Raw genomic sequence first — 14,012 nt, forward strand, 5'->3', positions numbered from 1 at the left:
AGAAAAGAGATAAAAAATGTTTTTCAAAGAGTTAGTATAACCGGAAATACGGAAATATTAAAATATTTCAATTTTTTTAATATGAAATATACATTTAATAACTTAAGATTATACATATAGAAAAGACGCTGTTTTAGAGCAAAAATCCTCAATTCACATAAAATCGCCTGAGCACGAGTACAATTTTATCAATATAAAGATAATTCAATATGAAAAAGAGAGAGATAGAGAGAGATAGAGAGAGAGCAAGAGTTGGATTTTAATTTGAATCAATAATGTTAGCTTTAATGATAAAAGTGTCAATTAAAATTAGCATGTAATTTGTAAAAAGAAAAAATAATACCAAAGCAACGTAAAAACGACATATGTGTCAAATATTCCTTAAGAAAATCTGTTCATCTATCTGACTATCACAAATTAAATTTTATATTGTATAATGTACATTGTAGATATACCCACGAGGCGACTCTTTAGGAATCGATACTTATATAAATCAACAGTACAATATTGATGTCGTCATAGTTGTCATCGAATTGTAATTATCACCTGTAAGTAACAAACCAGCTTCAATAAAGTTTATCAATTACTACCATCTCACCGTTGGCCTATTTTGATCCAAACTTAACGCACACCAAACGCGAGCCAGCATTTATAGACATCTAAACAAAGAAACATAAAATAAAATCTCAAAAGTTTTTCAAAATTGAATGACGTCAAAAAATTTAAAATACACAAAGGCAAAAATCCAGCCCGACACCCAAAATTTATTTTTATACAATATTATACTTGGAATTAGCGGACGGCTCTCCAGTTCAAAGTCACGTCCCGCTTTTGCGATTCTCCGGGAATACAAAGCGTGCGAGTGAGCACGCGATTCCTTTTTATTATTTTATGTTTTATACTACCTATACAATAGTTACATCTACTTACTTATTTATTTTCCATGAAATTCTGACACAAAAAAGAGCACTGAGCGGGAGGGAGGGTGTGGGGTGATTCGGAGACCGGAATCTTTCGAACCCTGCATATGAAAGGAGAAGGAGAATGGGGGACTCCAAAGCGAAGTGATACAGTGGTATCTTGTTCTTTACGGAACAGGGTGAATTTATGTCGGGGATTAGTCGGTTAAGCGGATAGGTCGGCCGAGGAGACCTGCCTCCCCCCGGCCGGGCTCCCGTTAATGGCTAGGGAAGAGCAGAGAATGGTGAGAGGGGATCCGCCGAAAAACGCACACAACTAACGGTCTATATACGCCCCCCCCCCCCCCCAGTCGTAATTAAAAGCGGACCATATATTAAACGTCAAACGAACATTTAAATACTCGGACGGGACGAAACCGCGACGGGCCGCGCGTTTAAAGCTCCTGGCCGCAGACGGGAGCCCGCGATTGGACCTCGCTTACGGCCATCGCGAATTTTCTCCACGATGAAACTTTTCTCAATACGTACTTTTCTGCTATGTGATATTCTAATGTACATACAAACATACATACATACATATGTATATGCTACGTACACATATTATGTACATACCAGTAGCGTGCTGTCATTGGACTAGAGGGACTAGGCTAAAAAATATCAATAATTCAAATCGTTGTCCATATTGATATTACTCACTCGGATTAGAGAAGTTCAGAAACCGGAATCGACCCTACCTGAGGTAATGTATTGTTATGGTATGGTCCGTCACGTCGTTCGCTTGCACGGACTCGCCGTCTCAATTCTGTTCCCTTTCTCAATTCTGTTCTGCTAATTGCTATGTTTGTATAGGCATTCGGTCGAAGATAAAACATTTTTAATCTACTCGTCTCTTTAAGTAGAACTTTCACTAAGAATATTCTGATTTGTATCTATCAAACATCATTCTGAACTATTTTTATTTGTTAAAATGCCAAGGGGCAAGTATGGCAAATATGGCAAGGGACTTCCCAAAGACGATTCCCTCAGAACAAATCGCGAAGTCTTAAAGTGCGAAGTGCGATTCAATAATTAAAATATGTATATACTTTTATTTTATTAGTTTCTATACCTAATCCCTTGTTTAAAAGTCACGGCACGCCATTGGTACATATGTACACACATATGTATATTTATGCATGCATACATACATACATTGAAACTTAATTATCCTATTTTTACTTTATCTATACTAGGTACTATACGAGTTATTGATTAGATAATTGATTTCGGACACTGCTACAATTTGTTTATTTTTAACACGTTTGGCTAAATCAATTAAGCTTTTAATTAGCCGGGGTTATACTCGTGCCATGTATTTTTCCGAATATACCCTCAATAATTTTGTATATTTTGATGCTGCTGGCAAAATTAGGATGATATTAAAATTCAATTCAGCCGTCACTTGTCGAAATTCTCCGATTTTATTTGACAAGCTTTTGATACGATTTCAAACACAGATTTTAAACAAACAAATATTATACGTACATATGTATAGGTATATACTTAATAGAGGCACTACCGAGTACATACAAGTATTATTTAATTACCTTAATCGATTTTTCTATTATGACAAAAAAAATATCCATCTTAATCGAAGATAATCGTAGAATCCACTTAAATATAATAAGGGAAAAAAGGAAATATAATAATCTGACAACTACGTCCAAATTAATATATTTAATTACATCTGAATTTTGCAAGTTTTATATTACATTTACTTTGCAACTGAACAAAACTTGTCTTTGAACTTTAAGTTGAAATGTATGTATGTAACAATACTCTAAATAAAATTATTGTGTAAATACGTACCTACATGTTTTTCATTTTCTTATTTGTGAGAAAATGTAATTTTTTTAATACAATATTTTTAATTGTATATTATATAATATACAATTAAAAATTTGATTTCAACCTATGTACATACTTGAATTGAATTAATCAAGTAATTTTTTTAAATAATACAAAAAAATTCTTGCGAAACGGAGAAAATATATTAATTTTCTAGATGAACAAACACCCAATGCATTCATAAACATCAATATTGATATTGAAGAACGTAATATTCTCCACTGAAATCCCTATTATGAAATTGCAATTCTTCATAAAATAACAACAATCTTTGTTGAAAATTACAACGTATGCACATGAATTTGCATTTATGGCTCTGCACTACTCTTTTCACTGCTTTCACCCCTTTATTCATACAACTGCAAACAATTTGGTCATTTAAAACATTTACATGCATATGTATGTACATACATATGTATGTATGTATTGTATCTACTACATACACGTCAAACACCCGTCTCATGAAATATTCACGAGTTTCATCAAGTCTTTAATTGGGTTTCACTTCATCGCTCGTGGAGCACTTTATCCACGGCTGATTTCAACACCTCGCTTGATACAACAGTATACACGTAATAAACGAGTGGTCGTAAACGATTTCGCTGGAAAAAAAAGCACACGGCAAGTGACAGATGATGCGTGAGGAAAAATGCCATTTGCGTAAACGATCACATTCATCACGACAAAGCGGTTCTCAAAGCGTGTACCTAATTTACAAAACGGCTCTTACATACATATGTACGTATACATACATCGGAGGTTTATATTTTTATAAAGGGATATTTGTGCCCCAAGCTACCGACAGCATAAATCGCAGCTCAAAACAAAACGTATAGAATAGGGTCATGCTTTTTCATTGACGTTGTGTACAGCCGGTTGAATAAATCCGCGCGAGGACCTGCCACTGACACACGATATGACACATTGTGCGGCCATTGTTCGCGGGTCCAGCCGCTCTCAAACTGTGTGCTGGACCGCGCCCCCTTCAACCAACGGACCGTGCTAATGCTTCTTCTCTTAGTTAAAATTTGAACGAGCAAATAATATATTTATACGGTGCAATCAAAATGCTTCCAAGCATCCAAGATTTATATTCATATATATGTACATATACATATGTATATATATATATATATATATATATATATATATATATATATATATATATATATTCTGCGTGCGCACATTAATACGGGAGGAAAAGCCTGTTCCCCTTGTTCCTGTTGTATCCTGCTCGCGCAAATTAAGTGAGTATGTACCGTTTACCATGCACCCTTTTTTTTGATCTTTCGACTTAAGATTTTTCGATTTTCGATCTTTGCCTTCTGATATTTGCGTTTTCGGTAATTTCACATTCCGACCCGTCATGGAGACCGCATAGAGATACCTATTCATCAGTTGCGTGTATTGTAGCCAATGCATGTCTATGTTCTGGGATTTTAAAACTTAAAAGGATTTAAATAATTTATTGACTGTTTAGATTACTTCGCAAATTAACAATAACCGCATTCTATTGCTGTATACATATAACCGAATTACTTCCGTAGTGCGAAAGTTAATGAATATGCAGAAGTCAATATCGTGCAATTCATTATGTTAACTATTTTACGCATCCAACCTGCCACTAGAGAACTTTCAATTTCGATCACATATAAAGCAGCGGTCACCAACCGATGGCCCATGAGAAAATTTTGGTGACAAAAAAATCTGAACATTATTATTTTTTATATTTTATTAAAAATAAAACAAAAATATTATTCTATGGAATTTTTATATTCTAAATGACAATATTTCACATTTGTATTGAGCTAAATTCGCGAACTGTAACAGAGAGAGGAAACATATCAGGGTATACTAAAGGTGTAAATTTTGATTCAATTTAAAACAACATGTTTGTACTAAAAGACGTTTTTATCTGTCACATCAATTAAAAATCAGCACAAGTATCGGCTTAAATAACGACAGTAACTTAATTGGAGCCAACAATCAATTTAATCATCCCAAGCAAGTAGGAACAAATATCACACTAAAAATGTGTAGTGCTTTAAATAAATATTTCCGCAGTACTGCTCGTCACACTTGGATATTTGTGAATCTAAGTCGATCACTTCCTATCAGAGTGTGCCTACTTATCTGATTTCATCGTTGAAACGATTCATCATCAAATTAGAAAAAAAAACATCCTACCTACTATTTGTATATGATTTTAAATTTATATATGTAAAAATTTGGCACCATATGTGTCGCTGAGGGTAAATGGCATCATGATAAACAACCCTTAATAGCATCATGATACAATAAATTTTTTTTAAATAAATAGGTTAATTTCATATTAATAAAATGCAAATTGTCTGGTCTAAAAGTATTTAAGGAAGTATTTAGTAAGTCCAAAAGGACCGCTTATCTTAACAGTAATCTCACTCGGACATCAACTAAAGCAAAATTTAAAAAGAATTTAGCTTGCTCTTTACTATTAACATCCTTTTAAGACGCTTTCACAGTTTAATCCTAGGTGTTTTTTTCTGAAACGCAGTGATATCCAAGTAAGATTTTAAAAATAAAAATAATTTTTTTCGATATATTTACATGATAAATGTTTGATATATGTTTAGCCAGCAGCATGGCTCGGTGGTTGCGTTGATACCAGCCAGCAGCATAGCTCGCACGTTAAGCTTCTGCTTACCGTCAAGAAGGTGCCGGGTTCTATCCCTGAATGAAAATGAATTTTTCAGAGTATGCTGTTGGTCAGACCTGGATTTGTGACTCCAGGTTGATCGTTTCCTATCAGAGTTTGCCAATTTTCTCTGATTTCATTGTTGAAACGGTTCCCGGAAAAAAAATTGGCTAAAAATCCTTCCTACCTACTATGTCACCACTATTTGAAAAATTTGATTGATGTACAATAAAAAATTTATGTACAATTCATAGATGTCTCGTTAATTTGCGAGTTTTTTCAGTGTCTCGCAATTCAACGACTTATAATAAAAATGCTGTATTTGTATTTGTAATTGGCCAGGAAGGCGCATTGGGATTTACCTGTAAGGCCTTCCTGGTATATATGTAAATAAAATAAAATAAAATAAAAAATAAAATACTAAGCACCAAAGAGGTCGCCGGGTTCGATCCCGTGAGCTGACCTTGATTGAAAAGAATTTATTCCGAGTATGATCTTTAATGCTGCTAGTCAGACTTGGATATTTGTGATTCCAAGTCGATCGTTTCCTATCAGAGTTTGACAATTTATCTGAGGTCATTGTTGAAGCGATTCCTCCATAAAACTGGCAAAAACCATCCTACGCATTATGTCACCACTATTTGAATACGATTTCAAAAATTTATCATCTAAAACATATAGTATTTGTATTTTGCTTATATGTCTGGTCACAGTGACGCGTTAAAGTATTATGTAATGTCACTGCAGCTAATATGTAAATAAATAAATACTTAAGCTCGATCTATGTACATATGTATGTATATCTACATATATGTATATAAGTATATACATTTCAATCATAACGAACTTAAATATATATATACATATGTCTTTGTCTCTACATAAATTGAATTATTGTTCGAATGTGCAGCAATTCCATCTCACGAAGGTCCCGTGCTGCACTTGAGCTATGTGCAGCGCACCGACATGGGACTATACTACTGCATCGCCAGCAACGGAGTACCGCCTACTGTCAGCAAGAGATATATCGTGCAAGTACAGTGTAAGTACCTATACAATTTCCAATACCTTACAGATATCCTTTCTATGCGATAAAAATGCGACTCACGAAGCAGCACATTCCATACAAAATCTGACCCTAGTGTGTGTTCATACACATTTGTATGGTGCAGTGTCCCGTTTGTACGTACGAATTGACGACGGAGGTTTTCTCATCGTAGCAATTGTAATAAAATCTATGACTAACGTAAAGTAACCACATCCTAACAACCACACGTTGGAAGAATAAACAAAAGCGACAGGTCGACTAGTACTCTGTATGTGTGTGTGTGTGTAATCCCAGGGTATCCTATGTAAACATGTCTAGGAAATCAAGTTAGTCAAATTCTGATGTCTCACTAGTTCTATATACCTGTCCTGCATATATAGTAGCACTGATTATTTGATTGAATTAAATATTCGATACATACATACATATTTGAAACACACCTGAAAATTGATCGTGAGTAATGGAAAACTATTTGCTTCCGTTTGTCGTTGATTTCCATATGTACGTAAATACATCAATAGTTCTAACATTTACACACGTATGATAATATAGGTATATGTATTCACTTACATAGCTATATATGTATGTATTTGGTTTCTGCATTTTTCATTCTAATTTATTCCCTCTAGAATGCAAGGGAGAGCTGGTGGATAATGCATTTTCTCTTTGCTCGTAGTATGCGGTAAAATTTTACGATGTGGCATTAATGTTCTGAAATCAAATTCATTTTTTTTAGACAGCCATTGTATTCTATTCATTTTGAAAAAATAATCAATTTAGTATAATGATATAAGAATGCCAATAAAACCTTATCAGTTTTGTGGTTAAATAGGATTAAAATTATCCCTAAATCAAATTTGAGTCAAAAGTGTTTATGCACGCATAAAAAATTATTACTTTTAGTGAAAAAATATAATAAATGAAACCAGATTTCGAATATTAAAAAAAAACTTTTGCTTTGGTTCAAATTTTAGTTTGAATTTCGTATCAGTTTTTCTTTAATGGCTTTTATTTAATGAAGACGAATCGAATTTGTAGTTCGTATGATAAATATGATATTTTGATTTTAGTTCAACCTCTCATCAAAGTGTCAAATCAATTAGTGGCAGCGCCTTTAGACAGCGATGTCGGAATTCAATGCTACGTCGAAGCTTCTCCAAGTGCTATGAATTCGTGGTACAGAGATAACGGTAAGCATTTTAAAATTTAATAACTGTTGATTTACTCCTGAATAATAATATTTATATTTTCCATTCGCGCGTAGGTGATAAAATCATGATGGGTGGAAAATATGTAATGAGCGAAACACAACTAAACGAATATAGCTTTTATATGAACTTAACTATAAAGGGATTGGAGAGGAAAGATTTAGGGGGGTACGTTTGCGCTTCTGTCAACGCTTTGGGAAAAGTCGAAGGCAGCGTACGTTTACAAGGTCTGTTTGGATTCGAATCGTGCTGTTATATTATTATGCTTATGCGTGGGTGTAATAATTTTTTTTAATCTTCGGTGAATAGAACTACAACTTCCGGCGAAGATGACTACTATTTCGGTGACATCGGAGCCGTCTAGATCGTCTCATAAGAAGCCTCCTGACAACCGGCACAAAAATAGAGGTAGGAAACCGGAGCACAAAGGCAGACACGATCTGACGACGAGGTCTTGGATGGACCAAAAGTCGTCGGATCCGATGGATTTGGATTACTCTGGTACGAGACCCCCCTGGGTCACTATGAACGGTGGATGCACGTCAAAGGCTAGACTGATGCTTTCGATCGCACTTTTGCCGTTCATCGCATATTGGATTGATTTTTAAAGTAATTGATTCGTCAAATATTTGTTTGGGTAAATTTAGATTTTTATAATAAAAAAATGCTTAAGATGTTTCTAAGTGTAAACTATAATACTTCTTCCATGTTTCAATGTCAATAGAAAGAAAGAAATGATCGTATTTATCAAAAATTAATGTCATTATTGCTTACTATTTGTATAAATCGGAGATGGAAAACCTTGTCATCGATTGCTACATGTGGTGAATTGAATTGAATGGAAGTATGCGAAAATAAATTTAGCATACTTCGCAAACGATAATGAAATCAATGAGTGTGTATTTCTCAATAAAAAATTATAAATATATATTGGTATATTATATTACATATAGTTCAGTGACTATCATATTTCTGATTTAATTTTGGTAGTACAATACATAAAAAGTTGCAGGGCGATTTTTGGCATATCAGTATGTTTAATAGATATTCATACATAAATAATATTTAAAATTATTTCTGAACCCTAAATTTGTCTTAAATCTTAAAAAAAGCCAAACACCAAATAAATAGATAGATCACAAACAAAAACATTGAAAAAATATCCTGTTTGTCGATTCACTGATTAAAAGGTTCGTCTACCTTTGGTAAAAACCTTGCGAACTTTATATTAATATAAAAAAAAAACAGATGCATGTTTTACTATATGGTGTGTTCAATCTCCTATAATATACATATGCTCAACTTTTTTTTTAATTGAAAATTTACACACAAAAATTATTGAAATCAATATTAAATTCTATAAAACCGCCATAGTGCACATTAAAATTTGTCATTAAATATAGAACATATCACCAAACAATCGAAAAATATTTTAAAATATAGACAACGAAAAATATCCGAAATGGCTTTAGAATGTATTAAATACGTTCAAACATATTTACTAAATATATCTGTATCCTTTATCCAAATACATATGTATATTACATACATACATGTATACTACTTACATATATACATGTATTACGTACGATTAGTGGAAATTTTCTATGTAAATAATGTGAATACATACATACAATTAAATTTCATATTCGAATGACATCTGATCATTAGACTATACATATATCAAATGAATATCACAATATTAATATTGTATTTAAAAAAAAAAATATATATATACGTATAATTATAATATCCCCATATATTATATATGTATGTAAAAATTAAAAATGGGAACGTTAAGTGTAAATAAGTGTCTAAATTTATTGTGTTAAAAATACATAAAAAAAAATTGCTTGTAAAAGTGTCATTTTTATATATTAAAAGCAAATTATTTAACGTGTCGTTCCAATGCTACCCAAAACAATAAGAAATTGTGTACATATTTGTTTATTATTTACGAATTATCTCTCGTACGAAGTATTTACATGTCAACTTTATGTATTTAATTTTTGCAATATATTAACCATGATCATTTCAATAAATGTTATAATGTGTGTAACCGTACATCCGAGGACAATAAATAGGATTATTAAGAATAAATGTTAACAAAAACATGTTCTTTTTCATTGATTACTGTGAAGCTTAAAGCTCTGTTGTACTATTTTTTGTTATTCAATGATACCAAAAGACAGCAAGTTATCTAAATATAAAATAAAATATTGATTGAACCTTTCATTCATACTATTTTAAGTTGGTAAGTATTTTAGAATACTGTTATAAATGCTTTTTTTTTAATAAATATTATGTTGCACGTATCTGAATTAAAACCATCATTCGGTCAAATTTTCATAAGCGTTCCAATTTATTTCTATATACACAAAATACAAACATACATATAGGCTAAATGGAGGTAATTACGCGTAAAATATAGTGGCAAGGATTCGGTTCAGTAATGCGTGGGACAGTTTGTTTTTCATTTACTTGAGCGTCGGAAATAATAATTACATTCCATTAAGCGTCCCTCGGAGGTGCAATAAGATCGTTGTTTACCTGCCATTAGTTGCGGATATTTAAATACCAGTCCCGGGACTGGAATGGACATAAAAAGGATTACTGGCACTCCGGAAACAATCCTCGCGTTATTTGTGGCATTGGGAATGTGGACGAAACCGAACAGGATTTGCACACTAGACTTTACGTACCTACGTCAACCCTCTAAGTAGAATTTAAGCCTCTCTTATTATTTTAATTTAAACCAATATTTTTGAAAATATGTATAAGTGAACTTTTAATTGTGAGAAAATTGAGATTTAAAAAAATAAACATCGTGAATTCGCGATAATGTGAAAACTTCAAAATTCAACTATCACGGAAACGACCCCATCGGTTTTATAAAACGGTTCCCCCGGGAACATTTCGAATAGAAATAAATGGAAATTTCTTCTATCGACCCTCGAGAAACTGAACTTGAACGTAACAATCGAATCCAAATTGTCCTTATTTGGATTTTAAGGTTTGATACAATGTTTGAATACAACAATCAAAATCAAAACATAATTGAATTTTTTGATAGTTATGAATCTAACAATTTTATTGTATTTTTTATAAATTCAAATAATTTTGTCTTAAGTTTACAAAACTAATGCTATATCAAGTTATACATTTTGTTGAGATTTTAACATCGTAAGATCGATTTTACACAATCAATTTTTGAAAATCGATGTAATTTTTCAAATCCATCAAAAAAAAATTTTTTTTTGCAATTACGCCTTATTAAAATTAATAATCCTTTTACCGTTTTGTTGAAAAAGAAATCCTCACTAATAACATAACGGTACACTTGAAAGCTTAATTCACAAAAAAAATAATAATTCAGATTCAGATAAAATATTAAATAATATTGAGAAAAATCTTCTTATTTTATCAAAGTAACATATCTTGATACCTTAAAAACTTGAGCTTAAATTCACAATACAATATTCTACAACTACAAAAATGTATGTAAATTACTATGGATTTTTTTACTCCTGGGTTAATAAGTTATTAATCCAATACGTTTTGCCAGTGATGACGTATGGATGTGAAATGAACGCCAAGATGCTACAAAAAATCCAATGCACTCACAGAAGTATGGAACGCTGTATGCTTAGCATAACGAGGAAAGACAGGAAGCGGAACACGCGGGTGAGAAGTATGACAAGGGTAGTGGACATAGTGAATAGAGTAAAGTGATTGAAATTGAAATGGGCGGGCTACGTGGCTAGAAGAATGGACGAAAGGTGGACAAAAGAAGTGCTTGAATGGTACCCGAAAGAATGCAAAAGGGTAAAAGTAAGACCGCAAGATGGGATATATATATATATATATATATATATATATATATATATATATATATATATATATATATATATATATACATACAGACATTTATAATTCATTTTTAATAGTCATTTTTTTATTTGCTCTAAAAAGATTTATGAAATTTCGAATATTAAAAAAATACTCTCGTGGGCTGGTTCTTCTACATGTTTAAACCCCCGTCAAATTACATTAAATTAAATTTCAAACCGACAATATTCTATAAATCAATGTTTAGTTATTAATTTCAAGATGTATAATAGTAACTGGCAATTAATTGGCAGCCTACGGGGGGGGGTTAAAGTATTATATTAAACTATTGTATATAAACTGGCTCATTATAAGTAACATAAAAAATAAATTATTTATTTTAATTTTTCTTTCTTTCTAAATTTTGCCGTAAATTTAAAGTCACTTAAATCTAAATGCATACATATTTTGTATGTATGTAATACAGAATGATCACCGTTATACTAGTGTTACGATACCGTATTATCCTCCATGCGGCAAATTCAATCAAGTGCAACTTTGATTTTTAACCTTGTCTGAATGAAAACATTCATTATTTTAAGACATTTGTCTAAGATAAAAAACCTAAGCGAGCAATGGGGGGGTCTTTAGGGGTCGTGAGAGCATTCTAATGTTCGTTAATGATGGTGCACAAAGGCAGAGCGGTGTGCTCCAATATAACGTAAGTGATCATTTGGCTGCAGCGAGACACACAAAAACACTTTGTAGCTGCGGCCTGCAACGGGTCCTCCGTTTGCTCACAATACCTCCTCTGCATGCCCATTATACCGCTTTCTCGTCTATGGCTTTAGGTGAGAGGGTGGGGGAGATGGTGCATAGAAGAGGATGAGGATGCCTCCCAGACTCCCACTGTTTTACAAAGCCTTTGAACGTTTACGATGCGATAGTGCGTTCACAATTAAACGATCCTCAGATATGTACTTCAATGCAATCATTTACAGCTTAAATACTAATTGGCTTAATCACATGCTTAAATTTTGTCAGCTGAAAAGTAAAGAATATGTAAGTATTATGCATACCTTTATCAAATATTATATTTGTATGTTTTTTTTTATGATTCTCATTACATACTTAATTTTGTGAATCATTTAAGTATGTAATGAGAATCAGCGTTAGAGTCGAAACGGGATCTGAGTCAGTCAAAGATTTTTAAATGCAGACCTGCTAGTATACATATGTATACATATGTAATATAGTTATTACATATATATGAAATAACATGATATCTTATTCAATCGAGACTATGAAAAATTGTTTCCTATGATCCAATATGCAAATGGATACGGTTTGTAATTTGATTATAATATGAAAATATTTTATTATCGGATTCCACTCATATATACATACATATGTATGTATTTTTTGTTTATGACTAGCTTATAATGTATTTTGATTTTTAAAAGCCTTTTATTGTGCATATATTGTAGTTCACGATACATCTTAAGTCTATGTAATTGAATACTGCTACTGATCCAGTGATCACTATCTAAATTTATATTCGTTTTTTTGTTAGTATTTATAATATTATCTAATTTTAATGTTAGAACCAGAGTAGAACGGAAGACATAACGGAAAAAAGCTCAAAAACTTATTAACAATTCTTACATGTAAATATGTATATCTTGATTAATTGATATGTATGCACGAGTCTGTCTATTCCAATGAACTGAATCATCTTCTTATTGTTTGATTAATTTAAAACACTAAGCTGAACGTCGACATGGAAATTATTAACAATTCTTATTAATGAAATATTACACATAAATCGTATATTACATAAATAAATTAAAAAAAATTGCTTTTAATTAGGTCTTTCAATTGTTTTTAATCGTTTTTTTTTAATTTAATCATGTGATCAAGTTGACTTTTTTTTCTTGGAAACTTTAATATACACCATAATTGCCATTCATTTTCGTTACATATATGTACATTTATTTGTAATACTTAAATGTATGTTGTGTATTTACGGCAAGCGTCGCAAACAATTATTCTCATGTCACCATTGCATGTATGTATTCTACGAAATATTATACATAAAGCAACGCATACATTCGAGACGAAGTTATTTAGATCTATACAAATCGGAAATTAAATAGACCAACTACTCCAATGTATGTACATAGTTTATTATAAGTCGCTATATGACGTAATAGCCTTGCCATGTACATTAATTAGAATTAGTTTTAAGCCACATACTATTTCCTCAAAAAGGATTCAATACACATATGTAGTTTGATATAAATATTTTAGTACGTTCAATGGATTCTGGTTAAACGTACAATAATTCTCGTAGATATCAGGGTATACGATTACATGTGTACAAGCGTGGATAAAGGTCTCCTCGGAGATAAATTGTACACTAAAAGAGTGAAACAGGCCATGCGGAG

The 14,012-nt window shown here is 32.1% G+C and overlaps 1 protein-coding gene across 1 annotated transcript in view; it reads left to right on the forward strand.

Annotated features, from left to right (window-relative positions):
• DIP-lambda (Dpr-interacting protein lambda) overlaps positions 1–8,345 on the forward strand; it is a 30,341-nt gene extending 21,996 nt beyond the window's left edge. The window contains exons 5-8 of the mRNA XM_077429377.1: positions 6,392–6,523; positions 7,600–7,719; positions 7,794–7,964; positions 8,047–8,345. Coding sequence (XP_077285503.1) covers positions 6,392–6,523; positions 7,600–7,719; positions 7,794–7,964; positions 8,047–8,345 — 722 coding nt within the window. The remainder of the gene's footprint in view (positions 1–6,391; positions 6,524–7,599; positions 7,720–7,793; positions 7,965–8,046) is intronic.
• The last annotated feature ends 5,667 nt before the right edge of the window (positions 8,346–14,012 follow it).

The sequence above is a fragment of the Arctopsyche grandis genome, chromosome 4, assembly GCF_051622035.1.
Source record: "Arctopsyche grandis isolate Sample6627 chromosome 4, ASM5162203v2, whole genome shotgun sequence".
Classification (NCBI taxonomy): Eukaryota; Metazoa; Arthropoda; class Insecta; order Trichoptera; family Hydropsychidae; genus Arctopsyche; species Arctopsyche grandis.